Source organism: Branchiostoma floridae, chromosome 1 (genome assembly GCF_000003815.2).
Source record: "Branchiostoma floridae strain S238N-H82 chromosome 1, Bfl_VNyyK, whole genome shotgun sequence".
Lineage (NCBI taxonomy): Eukaryota > Metazoa > Chordata > Leptocardii > Amphioxiformes > Branchiostomatidae > Branchiostoma > Branchiostoma floridae.
In genome coordinates this window covers 14882081-14895092 of record NC_049979.1, presented here as the reverse complement: position 1 = coordinate 14895092, position 13012 = coordinate 14882081, and the positions used below count along the sequence as shown (strand labels likewise).

The following is a 13012-nucleotide window of genomic DNA, read 5'->3' as shown; positions in this document are numbered from 1 at the left end:
GTGAGTCAATGTGAGATCATTAGCCTCAGACGCACGCGCCGCAGACTCTCATGCAATTTGAATTCCACATAAACAGCACGGTTGGGTGAGCTTGATGAGCGTAATGAATATGCACATCACAAAAGGGGCGTCCGCGCGGCAAGATCCCCTCAGACACGGCTTTCTGAAATACTTTATTCCGCTTTTGTTGACCTTGACGCAAAAGGCTCTTCCCGGTCGGACCTAGAAAGCACTTCTAGCCTCTGCAGCAGGCTTCTCGGTGGATGTTTAAAGTTTTTGCTGGCTTTCATACTACTGTTTTCTGATTGTTCAGTTGTAGTGCATCATTAGTGGCTCCCGTCTCTGTTGACAAATAATACGAAATACGAAAGTCAGAACATGGTTTCAGCTTGAAAACAGTGTCGCCACATCGAAACGTAAAGCCTGCCATGGAGGCTTACCCGGGAAGCAATTCGCAGATTGCCAATATCACAAGCACCCCTCTAACGCTAGTGACCTCTGACATTTCATCGCTTTCCGAAGTAAAGAAACAGGACGTTTGCAATAGTCTTTGCCCGGTTGTAATCCCGGTTAGGACGGCTGGTGGTTTAATTGGACGACGATTGGGGCGGTGTAGTCCGTAAGAGCTCTTCTTGTGATTTTGATACCCCGATATCCCTCTCGACAAAGCCCTGAAAGCAACCTTGTGCTTCTCTGATAGTTCCCTGTTGATAGCTGATAAGTTGAGAAAACCTCTCACAAAGTAATCTATGGATAAGGTGAGTTCAGCAATAACCGAGGGACGTTAATGCTTAGGCTAACTCCTTAATTCCCGAAAAGGACGTTATAATTGTAGTAGAAATCCGCCATGGACGGCCTGAGCCAATCTACAAGCCTGCGTCGTCGCTAGCGCTTGTCAGAAACAAATTATCTGCCGGGTCATTATTGGGATCGATCGTTTTTACCGACTGCGGCCTTTGAGAATAACAACAGTAATCCTGTGTCATTAATAACCGGCCTTCCACGCACAGGCGCGGCCTAGTCTCCACACAAGGCGTCCCGACTGTTCTACTGCCGTTTCTCACTGATTATCTCTTGTTTTCTGATAGAAACAGTGTTCGTTTGGCTCTTATTTCTACATAGCGAGATGTTACAGGAGACGGTAGCTCTCAGAACAATACAGCTATAAGAAAACAGGACGGAATCAGCAAAAGTACCCCGCCGCTGAGCCTCACATGGAAGCTAGCTGTCGTCACCCGCCGGTGGACCCGCTCCTCTTAATTGTATGATTAATGCATTCACAGACGAATAGCATCGCAATAAAAATGTATTGGCGCGTATTGCATTGCTGAAATATTAATATTTCCGGCCACTTATAAAAGTTGTAAATTTTTTCCGTGTCTCTTTACGAGGCACTAGGGTCATTTTTGTCTGGAGTTATCTCAAAGGGAAATTGTGCCATTTATAGAAACCAAAACCACTTACAGAGTCGTACGTCAAACCTGGTTTGTGTCATGGTCTGTTTTACTTCTGATAGCTGCTGACATTTATCTGGACCTGTCTTGTTAATTTGTTTATGGGCATACTTGTACTGGTATTCCTACCTGTGGGCGCATTCGGTCACAATCGTCGTACGATAGCTTTAAGACAACAAATTGGGGAAATACTTGTGATGTGTCCATCAAAGTCCAGCCTTCTTGTGACGAAAAGGTTGTCATGGCGTCGCTGTATGATACTTGGAGAAACAAATGGACGGACGACTGTGATCACAGATGTGCCTGGTGACCGCAATTTTCAAGCAGATGTTGGGGTGGAAGACGGTATCGTTTTCTGACTTGTCGATTTTCTCCAGTTCCGACAGTGTGGGTGATTGTCAGAGGAACTCAGCTGTAAAAAAATGTCCCCTATCTCATCATCTTACTCGGAGATGAGTATATCCCGAGAAGTCAAGTCAGCTCTCCACGTCAACGCTTCAGATGAACCATAGTTATCAGCTCCTCTAGCGGTATTGGTTTTAACTACAGTAGCCACCTGTTGTCCCTGCCGTTGTCAGAACTTTTCCTCGGCATGATGAGTGTGAGTCGGTTTTGAGATTAGGTGACCATAGGTCCGGCTTTTCTACGTCTTTTAGGTTTTTTTGTATGTCTGTAGTAGTTCTGTCCTGAGCATGATGTCTGTTCTGTCCATGAACCTGCTTACGGTAGTAGTAAAAGACAGACATGAAATACTGCATTTTAAGAGGCGTGTAAAACAAGCCGGAGCCATACACTTGCTTGGAGATTAGTCTCTGTACTTTTGTCGCGTCAACAAAGTTTCAATAGTCCCTGGCCGATAGTTACCTCAGAGTAACAATACCCGCCGCGTAAGTGAGAGTGGTAATCTAGCCAGGAACACACACAGGCACGACCGGTCGCCAACGTGAATCTTAAGTCCTTCAGTCACCTTTAAACGCCTTTTATCCAAGGTCGTATTTTTACGTATCAAAGCAGATCCATTGCCGAGTTGTTTCACGTTGTCGAACGTTGCCCAAACACCAACACGATACTGACCAAACATCGAAAATCCCCATAAATCATGTTCCGTCCTGTTTACGGGAAACCTGAGCTTGTGACGCCTTTCAGCGGGACCTACCCGATCCTACCGACAGGTGAAACGCGTTCCTTCAGCACTCTTCCAACGTGCGGCCTAAGAACTCCTGCGCAACGGAAGGGTCCATGACCTGTTGGAAAACACTCCAGTCACAAAGGAATTACAAACATACGAGGGAACCTGAGAAAGAACTGTGATCCCAAGACCCTGGAAATAAGAGTATATAAACTCAGCAACTGCACTGACCGGAACAAACTGTACTGGAGTTGTGCACTTTCGTGGGTTCTAGTACTAGTAGTAGAAAACAATATCTTCCAGGTTGAAAGTTCTCCTAAGGCTCGCGGACGCCTTACATCTCATTTTGGTGAGTCCTCTGTTGTTTACATAGCTATAGATTGAACAAGGGGCTCATGGGTGGTGTTCTGGTAGCATTTTGCTTGGCACAATTTTGACTGTCATATTTTTCGCTTGCCTTTAACTTCCAGAACAGACAAAAGCAGCACAAAAGCGGCAGGCAACAAACGGAACTCAAACGCTAAGTATAGACGTTGTAAGTTAAAGGCACACTTGAGATGGAACTGATTCTAGAATTTTAATAGTGTGATATGTGTGAACGATGGGAATTAAACCTAGAAGCAGTGGATTCACTAGCCTGGTAACATAGTTTGATCCTCATACCAGGAAGGTTGAATAGCCCACGGTAGCCTTACTCATAATTCAATTACACGTCCTTTTCTCACGCTGTCGTGTTGAGAAATCCAGACCATTGTTGGAGGAAGTTAGTCTGGTTTATTCACCAGAGCAACGCTGCAATAAGATGTAAACTTTAGTCAAGGCAGCACCAATTCTGTTAGTTGTGGCAAGAATGCACTACCAGAGTGAACAACTGCCATATTTCGTACCTCAGCCAACTTTTTTTAATAGAAAACAAAATACTGCAAACACCTGGTCAAATCGCTGTAGGCAAAAAGACGGTAGTCAAATATTAAACCCGCACACGAAAAATGTTGTTGGAAGATGATATACTGTTGCAGGTGACGGAAACTTTTTTCTCAATGTGTGAAGTTCGTGTTCTTGAAGCGCTTTCACCTGACGTGACCCACATCCGGCACCGGGGAGCTTACAACTTGACCGCGGCCGGCCAGGGGTCACCGCTCTTTTTGTAGAGGAGTAAATCTAGATGTTGTTTTTCTCTACCTGCCATTGATACATCTGTCACACCCCATGTATCACATATAGAAGCCCCAGGTGTGACGAATGTAAAAATATCTGTCATTCACCTTAGACACTAGTTTGATCAAGCACTGGCGAAATTTATGGCAGGCTTCTTGTATTTGCCTGTACCTTTCACCGAAGTAAGACTGCTAAAAACTGCAAAATGCATGCCATTTATAGAAACAAGACTAAGCACGCGGGAGAAGACTTCGGGGACTCGTTGATGATGGCGAGCTCCTTTCCGAGCGTCCTGTCCCCGACGGGCGGCGAGCACGACCCAACTCTGCCAGGCGACTCCCCGGTGATCGTCATTCCAAAGACTGCCGACACCGTCATGAAGGTAAATACATCTGCTTTTCTCCTTTTGTATCTACTTCATTATGTTGGTGGTTTTTCTGTCTTTATTTCACCAACGACATCATCATTATACTGGCAATATCATCATCATTATCATATCATTATAAGGTGCGGCACCAGAACGACATCCACAACCGCAAACGCCAGGAGGCGGTGAAGTCGGCGCAGCTCCAGAGAGATGCCGTCATCAAGTACCTGACAACAGAGCAAAGACGTCTTCAGCTACGTCTTGCACAGCTAAGGTCAAAGACAGCCGCTGTTACTGGGTATCTGTCGGAGGCGAGATCGCCGAGGACAGGTAGGAAGGCGCTAAGTCATGGTCATGACCTGTTTATTTCCCAGCCACAACGGGGAAGGACAGCGATGAGTGATCGGCCCGTCCCGTCCCCACCAAGCACGGCGCCGGTGCGGCCTGTTAGAGACTCAGCTAGAGACTCCTCAAGGCAACGTTACAGCGCTGGGAAAGAGAACGACCCGTTAACACAAGAAGGCGCCCTGCATTCAGGGACGCAGTACCGCGACCACTACCTGGTCAGCACCCCGCCAAACGTCCGGCGCAGGATCGTCGGACAGACCCGCTACCTGGTGCCGCCTTCGCCGCTCGCCTTTACGACATCTCGATCAGCGGAGGAGGTAAGGACGACCAAAACACCCCCTGGCAGCCCCGTGCTTAACGGTCTTCAAAGGGCGGACTCTTCTGATGAACATCTGTACGATCCAGCCTCACCGAAGGCGTTTCGGCTGTCCCCGACCGGTCTAACGGATGCGAAGAAAAACTCGACGACGTTTCCTCCCATCCACGCGCACAAGTCTGGAAAGAACTTCAAGAAGGTGTCCGACGTGGAGGCGTGGAGAATCCACAACTTAGCGCGCGAGTACCTGCCACAGCCTGAGGTAACTCTGTCTCCTCCGTCCCAGGAAAAGTGGGCCCATACATTGGCTTCTTACCAAACTAACGGAGCGCCAGACGCCGACGCACCGGCACCTGCAGATGACGACGCCGTGGAAGCGGTGAGCCAGGGGCAGCGGCCGCCGTCCATGTGTTTTGATCTCCACTTCGGATCTCCGTGGGAGCGGCCAGACTCGGGAAGGAGCTGCGGCTCGACATTAACCGCTAATGGTTCCGTCTACTCCGAGATGAACCAAGACGAGCTGTTAGTGCTGCCTCGCAGTCGGGCGCTGGCCTATCTCCACCCGAACACCTGTGTGCAGATGAAGCCGTCGGAAATCGTCTCGAAGATCGAGGTAAAGACGGGTAAGACGGGGATTATGGCGTGGCTGGGGGAGGGCTCGTGCGGAATGGGGCGCGCCATGAGAGAGACCGCGCTCCGTAAGAAACAGGACCATTTCAAGGATTAGTCTTATCAAGAGGTATTTGGCACAGACGTAGACCGTGCACAAGATTTTACGATTAATTGTTGCTATGATTCACTGTATATACCTGTAGAAATGTAGGTCTACAGAAGTCTAACCTAGTCCTGTCAATAGTTTGAGTAAAAAGTTATATCAAAGGCTATTTTTGTCTTTGAAGAAGGCATTTTTACTTAAAGGGCATCCAAACTGAGTAAACGAGTACTAAAAGAATGCAAACGCCAGTCGTCTGCCTGGGAATTATAGGGACAAGCTGGCTAGCCCAGGTACCTGGTCACTCAGTGTTGTTTCAGATACATCAGTGATTTAATCAAGTTCATGGTTTTCCTTACAAATGCTCAAGTTCGAACTGAAATCAATGTTAAACATGAACATAAATCACAGTAAAATTTTCAAGATGTATATTCATATTTCAGTAATAAACAGAATGTTGCAGTGTTCTCCTGCCATTGATTATTGCAGTACTGTTTTACATGATAGGGGCTTAACATGTACACTAAATCTTACTCATTCCTGGACAAAGATTATCAACAATGATCCATTGTTTACTTTTATACCTATAAACCTATAAATTGCTGCTAAGAAATGGAGGATGTCAGGGTACCTTAGCAGTACCATATATGAAAGTCCGGGAAACACCTGTCTGTGCTATCTGTCTGAGTTTCCACAGGCTGTCTAAAAGTGAGCACTGGAAACACCTTTATCAGATTTCTGGTGAATTCTTAGTCTCTAAGACTTTAAAGAGGATCTGTCAGTGCTATCTGTTTGAAGGAGTCTCTGTTGGGTGACTTAAAGACAGAGCAGACAGCATCTTGATGAGACTTGAGGTGGGAAGACTCAGTTCCTTCAGTCTCAGCACCAGCTCAGGAATACTGAGGGAGCCTGTATGGGAAGCAACAACAGAAGATCGTGTTTGTGAACTGACTAATTTATGGAAGTTCTTAAACCCAAGCCTTGAATCCCCCACCTACATTACATGTTTTACCAGCAATTTCGATTTCTTATCTGCAAATTTCAGGTGCTCATTTGGAGCCCTTAGACCCAGTATGGGCAGCAGTAACGCAATACTTTGTTTGTGTGAACTGATACAAAACCTGACAAATGGCAGCAGAGGAGACAAAACATGATAAATGGCTGGGGGAACTTGAAAGGGAATCAGGTCAGGGTCTGTAACAAAACCTGTTGTAATAGTTCAAGGCACGGATCGTGCCCCCTGCACATTCCAAAAACGTGAGTGGCAGTATGAGATTACTCAATCTTTGTTACATGTTTCTCTCCTTCATCAACAGCACAAGGGATGAAAGAACACTACCTGTCCCTAAAGAATAACAAACCATAAGCTGGGGTGATATGGTTCACAAATGAATCACAACGGCTAAAAGAGCATTGTTTTTCACATCTCCACAGCGTACTTGAATGGCTCAATATCAAGACGTGGGGAAGTGTGGAGGGCTGCAGATGTTGAAATTGGGTTTGAAAGAAAACATTTCACAAAATAAAATCTTGTAAAATTGTCCATTCCCTAAACTTACTTAACTCAAAGGTTTATGTTACATTTCACAGCAGCTTGTTTACAGCTTTCCATGGTTACTAGTAACCTTGGGAAAGGCCGAGGGCAATACACTGATTTGTCTTAATTGTTTTAGCAGCATACAGATGTCTAATGACTGCTAATGGCAGGCCCATTATAGGACCTTTTGTTGTGAGAAAAGATACAGTGAAGTCTGAATTTTTGTTAAGGGAAGGTGTAGCTAGCAAGCTATACACACAAACACATTACCATACAATAGATCTGAAGCAGAGTAAATTTGATTGACTAGCAGAAGTAAGAAAAACAAGTTCTTGTTGTAAGCATCTGACTGCCTGACTGCGAGGGTATGAGCTGAAGCAGTGATCCAATGCAGAGATCATACAAGCATTGTAATATATATATTGATTAATAATATTAATGTGATATTATGGATAAGACTATCATTTATTTGTTTATCTGAATAAGATTTCTTTTTTCTCCACCACATTTGCGCATGTTATCCATGGAGACATGTCTGCATGGTCTCTTGTCAGTTCCCTCAGATTTTAAAGCTCTTTATGGCCAACTAAATCCTAATTCTGCTCATGCAGCATATCTGGGGATATAAACTACTATCCTACAATCTGTTGCTAGGAGATTTCTCCACTAATACCTACCATCTGTTGCCATGGAGATGCCTGACTGTACCAGCTGGTGATGAGGAGGAATGCTATAAAACACCAGGAAACAGGACAGCAGACCGTCGTCAGGGGCGATGACCCCTTCACGGATGTACCTCCCAACAGCATGGCCAGACCCTGCAGGCAGGTAGACATGGTGAAATTCATTCAACAAGAAAGTGTTGTGGTTCTTTTTATCATAAAACAGATTTATATGTGTAAAATATGCTAGTGATAAGAGTTGGAAGGACTGTCCAGAATTCTTGGCACCTACTTTTCAGCCATTGGTCCAGGCAACTGTCAATCTTGCTCCTCAGGCTGAGTAAGAACTCATCGCTTAGCAACGGCCTGCCCCGGTCCTGCCCCTGTTGCTGGGCTGCCTTGTGGAAGGCCAGCAGCAGCTTCACCTGGGCCAGCTGTAAGGAGCTAGGACACACCTGCAGACTGTCCACCACCTGCAAGAGGGGGGGATTGAGGCAGTCAGGAGTTGTCCCTGGTCTAAAGTTTACACTGTTGAAAACTGATTGACAGACCTAGAAAAAAACCCCTTAAAACAAAACTGTGGATGGACAAAGGCCTCTCCCAACATGTAACTATCTTGAACTATCTTTGATTCGAGCCCATAAAAATGAGGAAGCCACACGGCAAGACATGTTTGTTGTATGTTGGTTCGAATAAAGTTCCTGAACAGGGAACATGCGGCTCCAGCGTCTTTTCTGAAGATGTGGCGTAAGTGTGAACGGTTGGCTTGAGGTTGTCCTTCCACACATACTATCTTGAACTATCTTGTTCGCAAATAACAGAATGAACTAACTAGCCTGTAAACCCTGATGAAGGCTCTTTCATACGGCATTGGTTGGGTAGTGGTATGTACAGAAGAGGTGCATTTATACCTGCATGGCTGCCAGGTGTGTTGGCACCAGATCAGGTTTCTCCTGGGTGATGCACTCATACAACAAGGAGGCCACACAGGACAGCTTCTCCTGCTCCTGGACAGGTGTGCACAGGTGTACATTAGACACAATAGAGAAAACAAAGGCTTTCTACACAACTCCTACTGTACATGATATCTCAATGAAAGGTTTCCACTAAACTACAGGTCAATCAAAGCACCAATGTCACATACATGTAAAGTGCCATGATTACAAGAATTCTAGTCACTGTTTCGTGAGATTGGGGTCTCCGGACAATATCATATGTAACATGTTTCTGGCTTTACTTCAGAAGTAATGGGACAAGTGGAGAGTTGGCTGTTGTCGGGTACATGTACAAACCTTTTCAGTGTCTGTCTTGACTGTACAGAAGTAGTCAGCAAATGCCTCGACATTAGGGTCTGACGAAAAGGACTTCACTTCCTCCGCCTGGAACACAATATAGACAGAGGATGAAGCACTGTGAGATGCAATTTCAACAAGGCAGGTTGGTGAAAAATACTACCCTGTCCCATGTTTGCCTCAACATACTAGTAAAACACATACTAAAACAGTAAGAGTTATGTCTCTTCCCTGGTGCTACCTTGTCGGATGTAACTCCACACAAATGCTGTGTACATACCGTAACTGAGTGGTGTCTTGACTCCCCACCAATGGAACTCTGAGCAAGAAGACTTCTGAAGCCCTGAAATGAAAGATCAGGTTCCCTGAATGTTAACACATGGAGTTCTTTACATTTCTCTCTAGAGTGGAATTTCTTATAGTCAGGTACAGTAGAGGCTTTTTCATTGCATAGTTTTTAACAAGGTAAGCTGGTTATTTGATCTACAGGGCCTACATGTGACAGGCTCTTGTTGTTTACATCACTAGCTATGGTTGAATGTATATATGAAACTGGTGTGTTATGCCAGAAGGCAATAATAGCAGTAGCTGTATAAAGATACATACACATGTATAAGAAATGTACTGAACAACACTAAAACACAGTGGCTGGGAAAAGATTTGTACCTTAGGATCGTCTGAGAAGGACATGTGACCAGCTCTTTGTTTAACATACACCACACCACCGTTCTTCAGAAGTTCCCTGGAGGAGGCACATCAACAGTAGGTGCATTTTCAACAAGGACTTGGAATAAAAAGAAACCTGTTAATAACCTGAGATTTACAAGTAATGGCAAATAAGAAGGGACATGCTGAAATTGATGACAAAAACTAAATGATACCTGAGCATGTCAGCATTCTTTTGGGTGTCAATGGTGATCGGCCAGTATCTGGGGCCCAGAATGGAAATCTGGGAAACACAATGACAATGTGCTATCAGAAACACTTGTAGATATGATAAGAAGCCCAAACTAATAATATTTCAGTACAAAAACTGTGAATTGGTCCGATGAAAAAAAATCTTGCACCTGTCTGAGTCTGCTGATCTCTGGCAGGATGCTGGGAGCCATGGTCTCCACACTGCACTCCTTGTGCCACTGGGTTTCCTGGGGGCAGTACAGGGGCACATTGCAGCTCTATCAATATAATGCACTTGGACTGACAATTTCATACAAAATTCCTATTCAAGGCAACTATATGTGTTGGCATTAGAAAGTCTGTTTAAACTAAGGAGATGCTGTACTTGTAATGATCAAGTGGAGTTATACCTTAAAGATAAGCTGCAGTTTTGTGTAGCAGGCCTTGTTGGTATCCACATCCCGTGGTAGCAACAGTCGTGGCTCAGCAGCCAAAACATACAGGTGTCTGAGGGCCTGCAGATGGTACCTGAATAATAGAACAAACATGAAGGAGATATAAGCTCAAACTGTTTTTTTGATGAAATATTGATACTAGAATTTTACAAAATTAGCACTTAAAGTGGCTTGGTCTTGGCATCTAGTCTGGGTATCACATGCTGGTACCTTACATCTGCTGCAATAAACTGCTTTCAACTAGCCTAGGTACCCACATGGTACCAACATGTACAATCCTTTAGTAACTCCAATTGTTTGTTAGTTACTACAGGTAGTGGACATAAAATAATCACTGGGCTTGAAATTCACTTTTGGGAATACAGTAGATGCACCAGTGCACCAGACCTAAAAATGTTGGTCTAAAGAAAAAATTTGTGGCTCAAAATGTAAAACAAAGTACATATATTACTAAAATGTCACCAAAATCTAATTACAAACCTTATTGCCTTTCATCAGAGCTAAAATCTGAAATAATAGCTAAATAGAATTTTAAATAACCAATATAACAAACATTTTATGTCAAGTACTGTAAATGCAGAAATGTTCGCGGTGGATTAATGTTCGCGGTTTTCGCGGTGACCACTCCACCGCGAACTTAAAACCACCGCGAATATTTTTCTATTATGGTATTAGACTTCAGTCTATGATGTTACCGCGAACTTAAATCCACTGCGAAAGGTCCTTTTTCCCGCTACCGTGAAATTAAATCCCTGCAAACTTAAATGCATTTACAGTATATGGTGTATACTATAGTACCTTTTGGGTGTGAGATTGTCCTTACCTGTTGTCATTACTGTGTGCAGGGTACTTGGGAAACAGGGCACACAGCAGGACAGCTATGGACTCAGGGCTGGTGTTCAGGGAGTATCTATACGTGGGAAACAAACTTTGCTATAACGGCATGCTTGTGCATGACATATGGTAGATCAGAGGTGTACATTTTGTAGGTACTGCATATAGATAACTGTCAATTACTTTTATATTGTAACAACAATGTCAAACACAGCAGACCTGCTGTTTTGCAATAGTTAAGTTAAAAAAACACTTGCTATCAATATACAATGTTCACATAATGTAGATTACCATCATACCATAGCATGAAGTACATGCAACTCAACCCTTTGGCTTCTCCTCTTGCATGCATGCTTACTTCACCTCGGGCTTCCCTAGAACAGGGCTTCCTTTTCCAAAAAAAAGGGAGATTTTTACATCACTGTTGTAATTATTTTGCTGTAGCCCCCTGAGAACTGACCTTCCCCCTCCCAGGAACAGCAGGCCCAGTGCGGAGTGGACGGCCATGTGCATCCCGTAGGTGATCTCCGGCAGCATGCGGTGGTGCAGGTGCCGACAGATTCGCAGGACGCCCAGGTCGCCTGTCCCTGCCATCACCAGCGACAGTGACACAACAATCACAACGAGGCAGGCTTCCACAATGTGCCGGCCAGCCTGGGGAAACAGGTAGCATGGATGTACTAAACTTTAACAAATCAACACTAAAATTGATTGGGACTTACCTCAGATTTTCATGCAAATCCTTAGTCTGAATTCACTGTAAATGGTTCATTTTGCAAAAGCAGCTTTTTTTTGCAAACACAATTTTGCAGCTGAATTGCCATCCAAAATCAAAAATCAAAGGGGACAAACAGCAAACCTACCTGCTCAACAAGTGACTGCTTTCTTGTCAGCAAGATGACATCATTGGCAAATGAGAACTAGAAAACAAACACACTGTGAATACCATGTAGGATTAATACGATACCATGTAGGGCTATGCGAAATGAACCACAATAAAACATTGTCATACAACTATTGAAAAATGAGTACATGTGCTAAAATTATCTGACTGTAGAATCAGCCAGAGTTGCTTTATTTGCAGTCTGACATCAGATTTGGAGTATCCATGAAACAACGTCTGCATGATCCAAAGCACAAAAGCATTACCAGAGTCTGGTAAGCTTCCTGGTTAGCTGTGCCTGCAAATCTGAGGCCCAGGACCAGACAGGCTCCTGCCACGATGTTGGCCTTGGCTTGACTGGAGTGAAACAAGAGTGAAATCATTTGAATTTAGAGTCATCTATGTTTGTGATTAACAATGTATATAATTTGATACAAGTTGGACCTTAAAACACAGCAGTCCCCACCTGACTGTCTGATAGTCTATCCCCAGGGCTGTAGCTTGTGCCTGCACCTCTTCTTTCTTCTGTTTGAAGGCAAACTGCTCCACAATCTGGGAGGGAGAAATCACAATGAAATAACAGCTTACAGATATGGTACCAGTCCATTTCTTACTAAGTAGTATGGAACTGGCAAGACATGCAACATGAAACTAAGGCCCAAACTCCTTACATTACTGGCTATCTAATACAAACCAAGCCTTTAAAAATTCAAAAACATCCATTGACCATCGTACCTTGGGTATGTTTCCCCAGATCCACTCCTTAGTGGGCTGGATGCTGTCCCACATCACTAGTCCCTTGGCAATCACCTAGAGGTGATAAGACACAAAACAGCAAATCTTAAGAAAAACACTAGTGGCTGTACCAGAGGAACACTGAACCAGGAAAAATTAAATAAATTTACCCATATTCTCATATTTGGCCATTATACCACGAAATATATCACTTTATCTTCTGATTTCTGAAT

The 13012-nt window shown here is 44.3% G+C and overlaps 2 protein-coding genes across 4 annotated transcripts in view; one reads left to right on the top strand and one right to left on the bottom strand.

Annotated features, from left to right (window-relative positions):
* Nucleotides 1–2216: 2216 nt before the first annotated feature.
* LOC118423202 lies at nucleotides 2217–5964 on the top strand. Of its 2 annotated transcripts, XM_035831260.1 has the most exons (3): nucleotides 2217–2932; nucleotides 3964–4123; nucleotides 4249–5964. In XM_035831260.1, the coding sequence occupies exons 2-3, from the start codon at nucleotides 4007–4009 to the stop codon at nucleotides 5497–5499; spliced, it is 1368 nt and encodes a 455-aa protein (XP_035687153.1). In that variant the 5' UTR covers nucleotides 2217–2932; nucleotides 3964–4006; the 3' UTR covers nucleotides 5500–5964. The 2 variants fall into 2 exon arrangements, with proteins under 2 accessions (XP_035687153.1, XP_035687142.1); XM_035831249.1 differs by lacking the exon at nucleotides 2217–2932 and having other exon boundaries at nucleotides 2953–4123.
* The window catches only part of LOC118423181 (anaphase-promoting complex subunit 1-like), a 27814-nt gene continuing 20602 nt past the window's right edge, over nucleotides 5801–13012 (bottom strand). For both annotated transcript variants that reach the window (XM_035831215.1, XM_035831223.1), the window contains 16 exons: nucleotides 12780–12854; nucleotides 12511–12596; nucleotides 12311–12401; nucleotides 12025–12081; nucleotides 11622–11815; nucleotides 11151–11237; nucleotides 10283–10400; nucleotides 10043–10120; nucleotides 9857–9924; nucleotides 9642–9717; nucleotides 9256–9318; nucleotides 8976–9062; nucleotides 8595–8690; nucleotides 7976–8156; nucleotides 7699–7839; nucleotides 5801–6393 (listed from right to left, as the gene is read on the bottom strand). In XM_035831215.1, the coding sequence (XP_035687108.1) occupies nucleotides 6269–6393; nucleotides 7699–7839; nucleotides 7976–8156; nucleotides 8595–8690; nucleotides 8976–9062; nucleotides 9256–9318; nucleotides 9642–9717; nucleotides 9857–9924; nucleotides 10043–10120; nucleotides 10283–10400; nucleotides 11151–11237; nucleotides 11622–11815; nucleotides 12025–12081; nucleotides 12311–12401; nucleotides 12511–12596; nucleotides 12780–12854 (1623 nt within the window). In that variant the 3' untranslated portion in view covers nucleotides 5801–6268. The remainder of the gene's footprint in view (nucleotides 6394–7698; nucleotides 7840–7975; nucleotides 8157–8594; nucleotides 8691–8975; nucleotides 9063–9255; nucleotides 9319–9641; nucleotides 9718–9856; nucleotides 9925–10042; nucleotides 10121–10282; nucleotides 10401–11150; nucleotides 11238–11621; nucleotides 11816–12024; nucleotides 12082–12310; nucleotides 12402–12510; nucleotides 12597–12779; nucleotides 12855–13012) is intronic.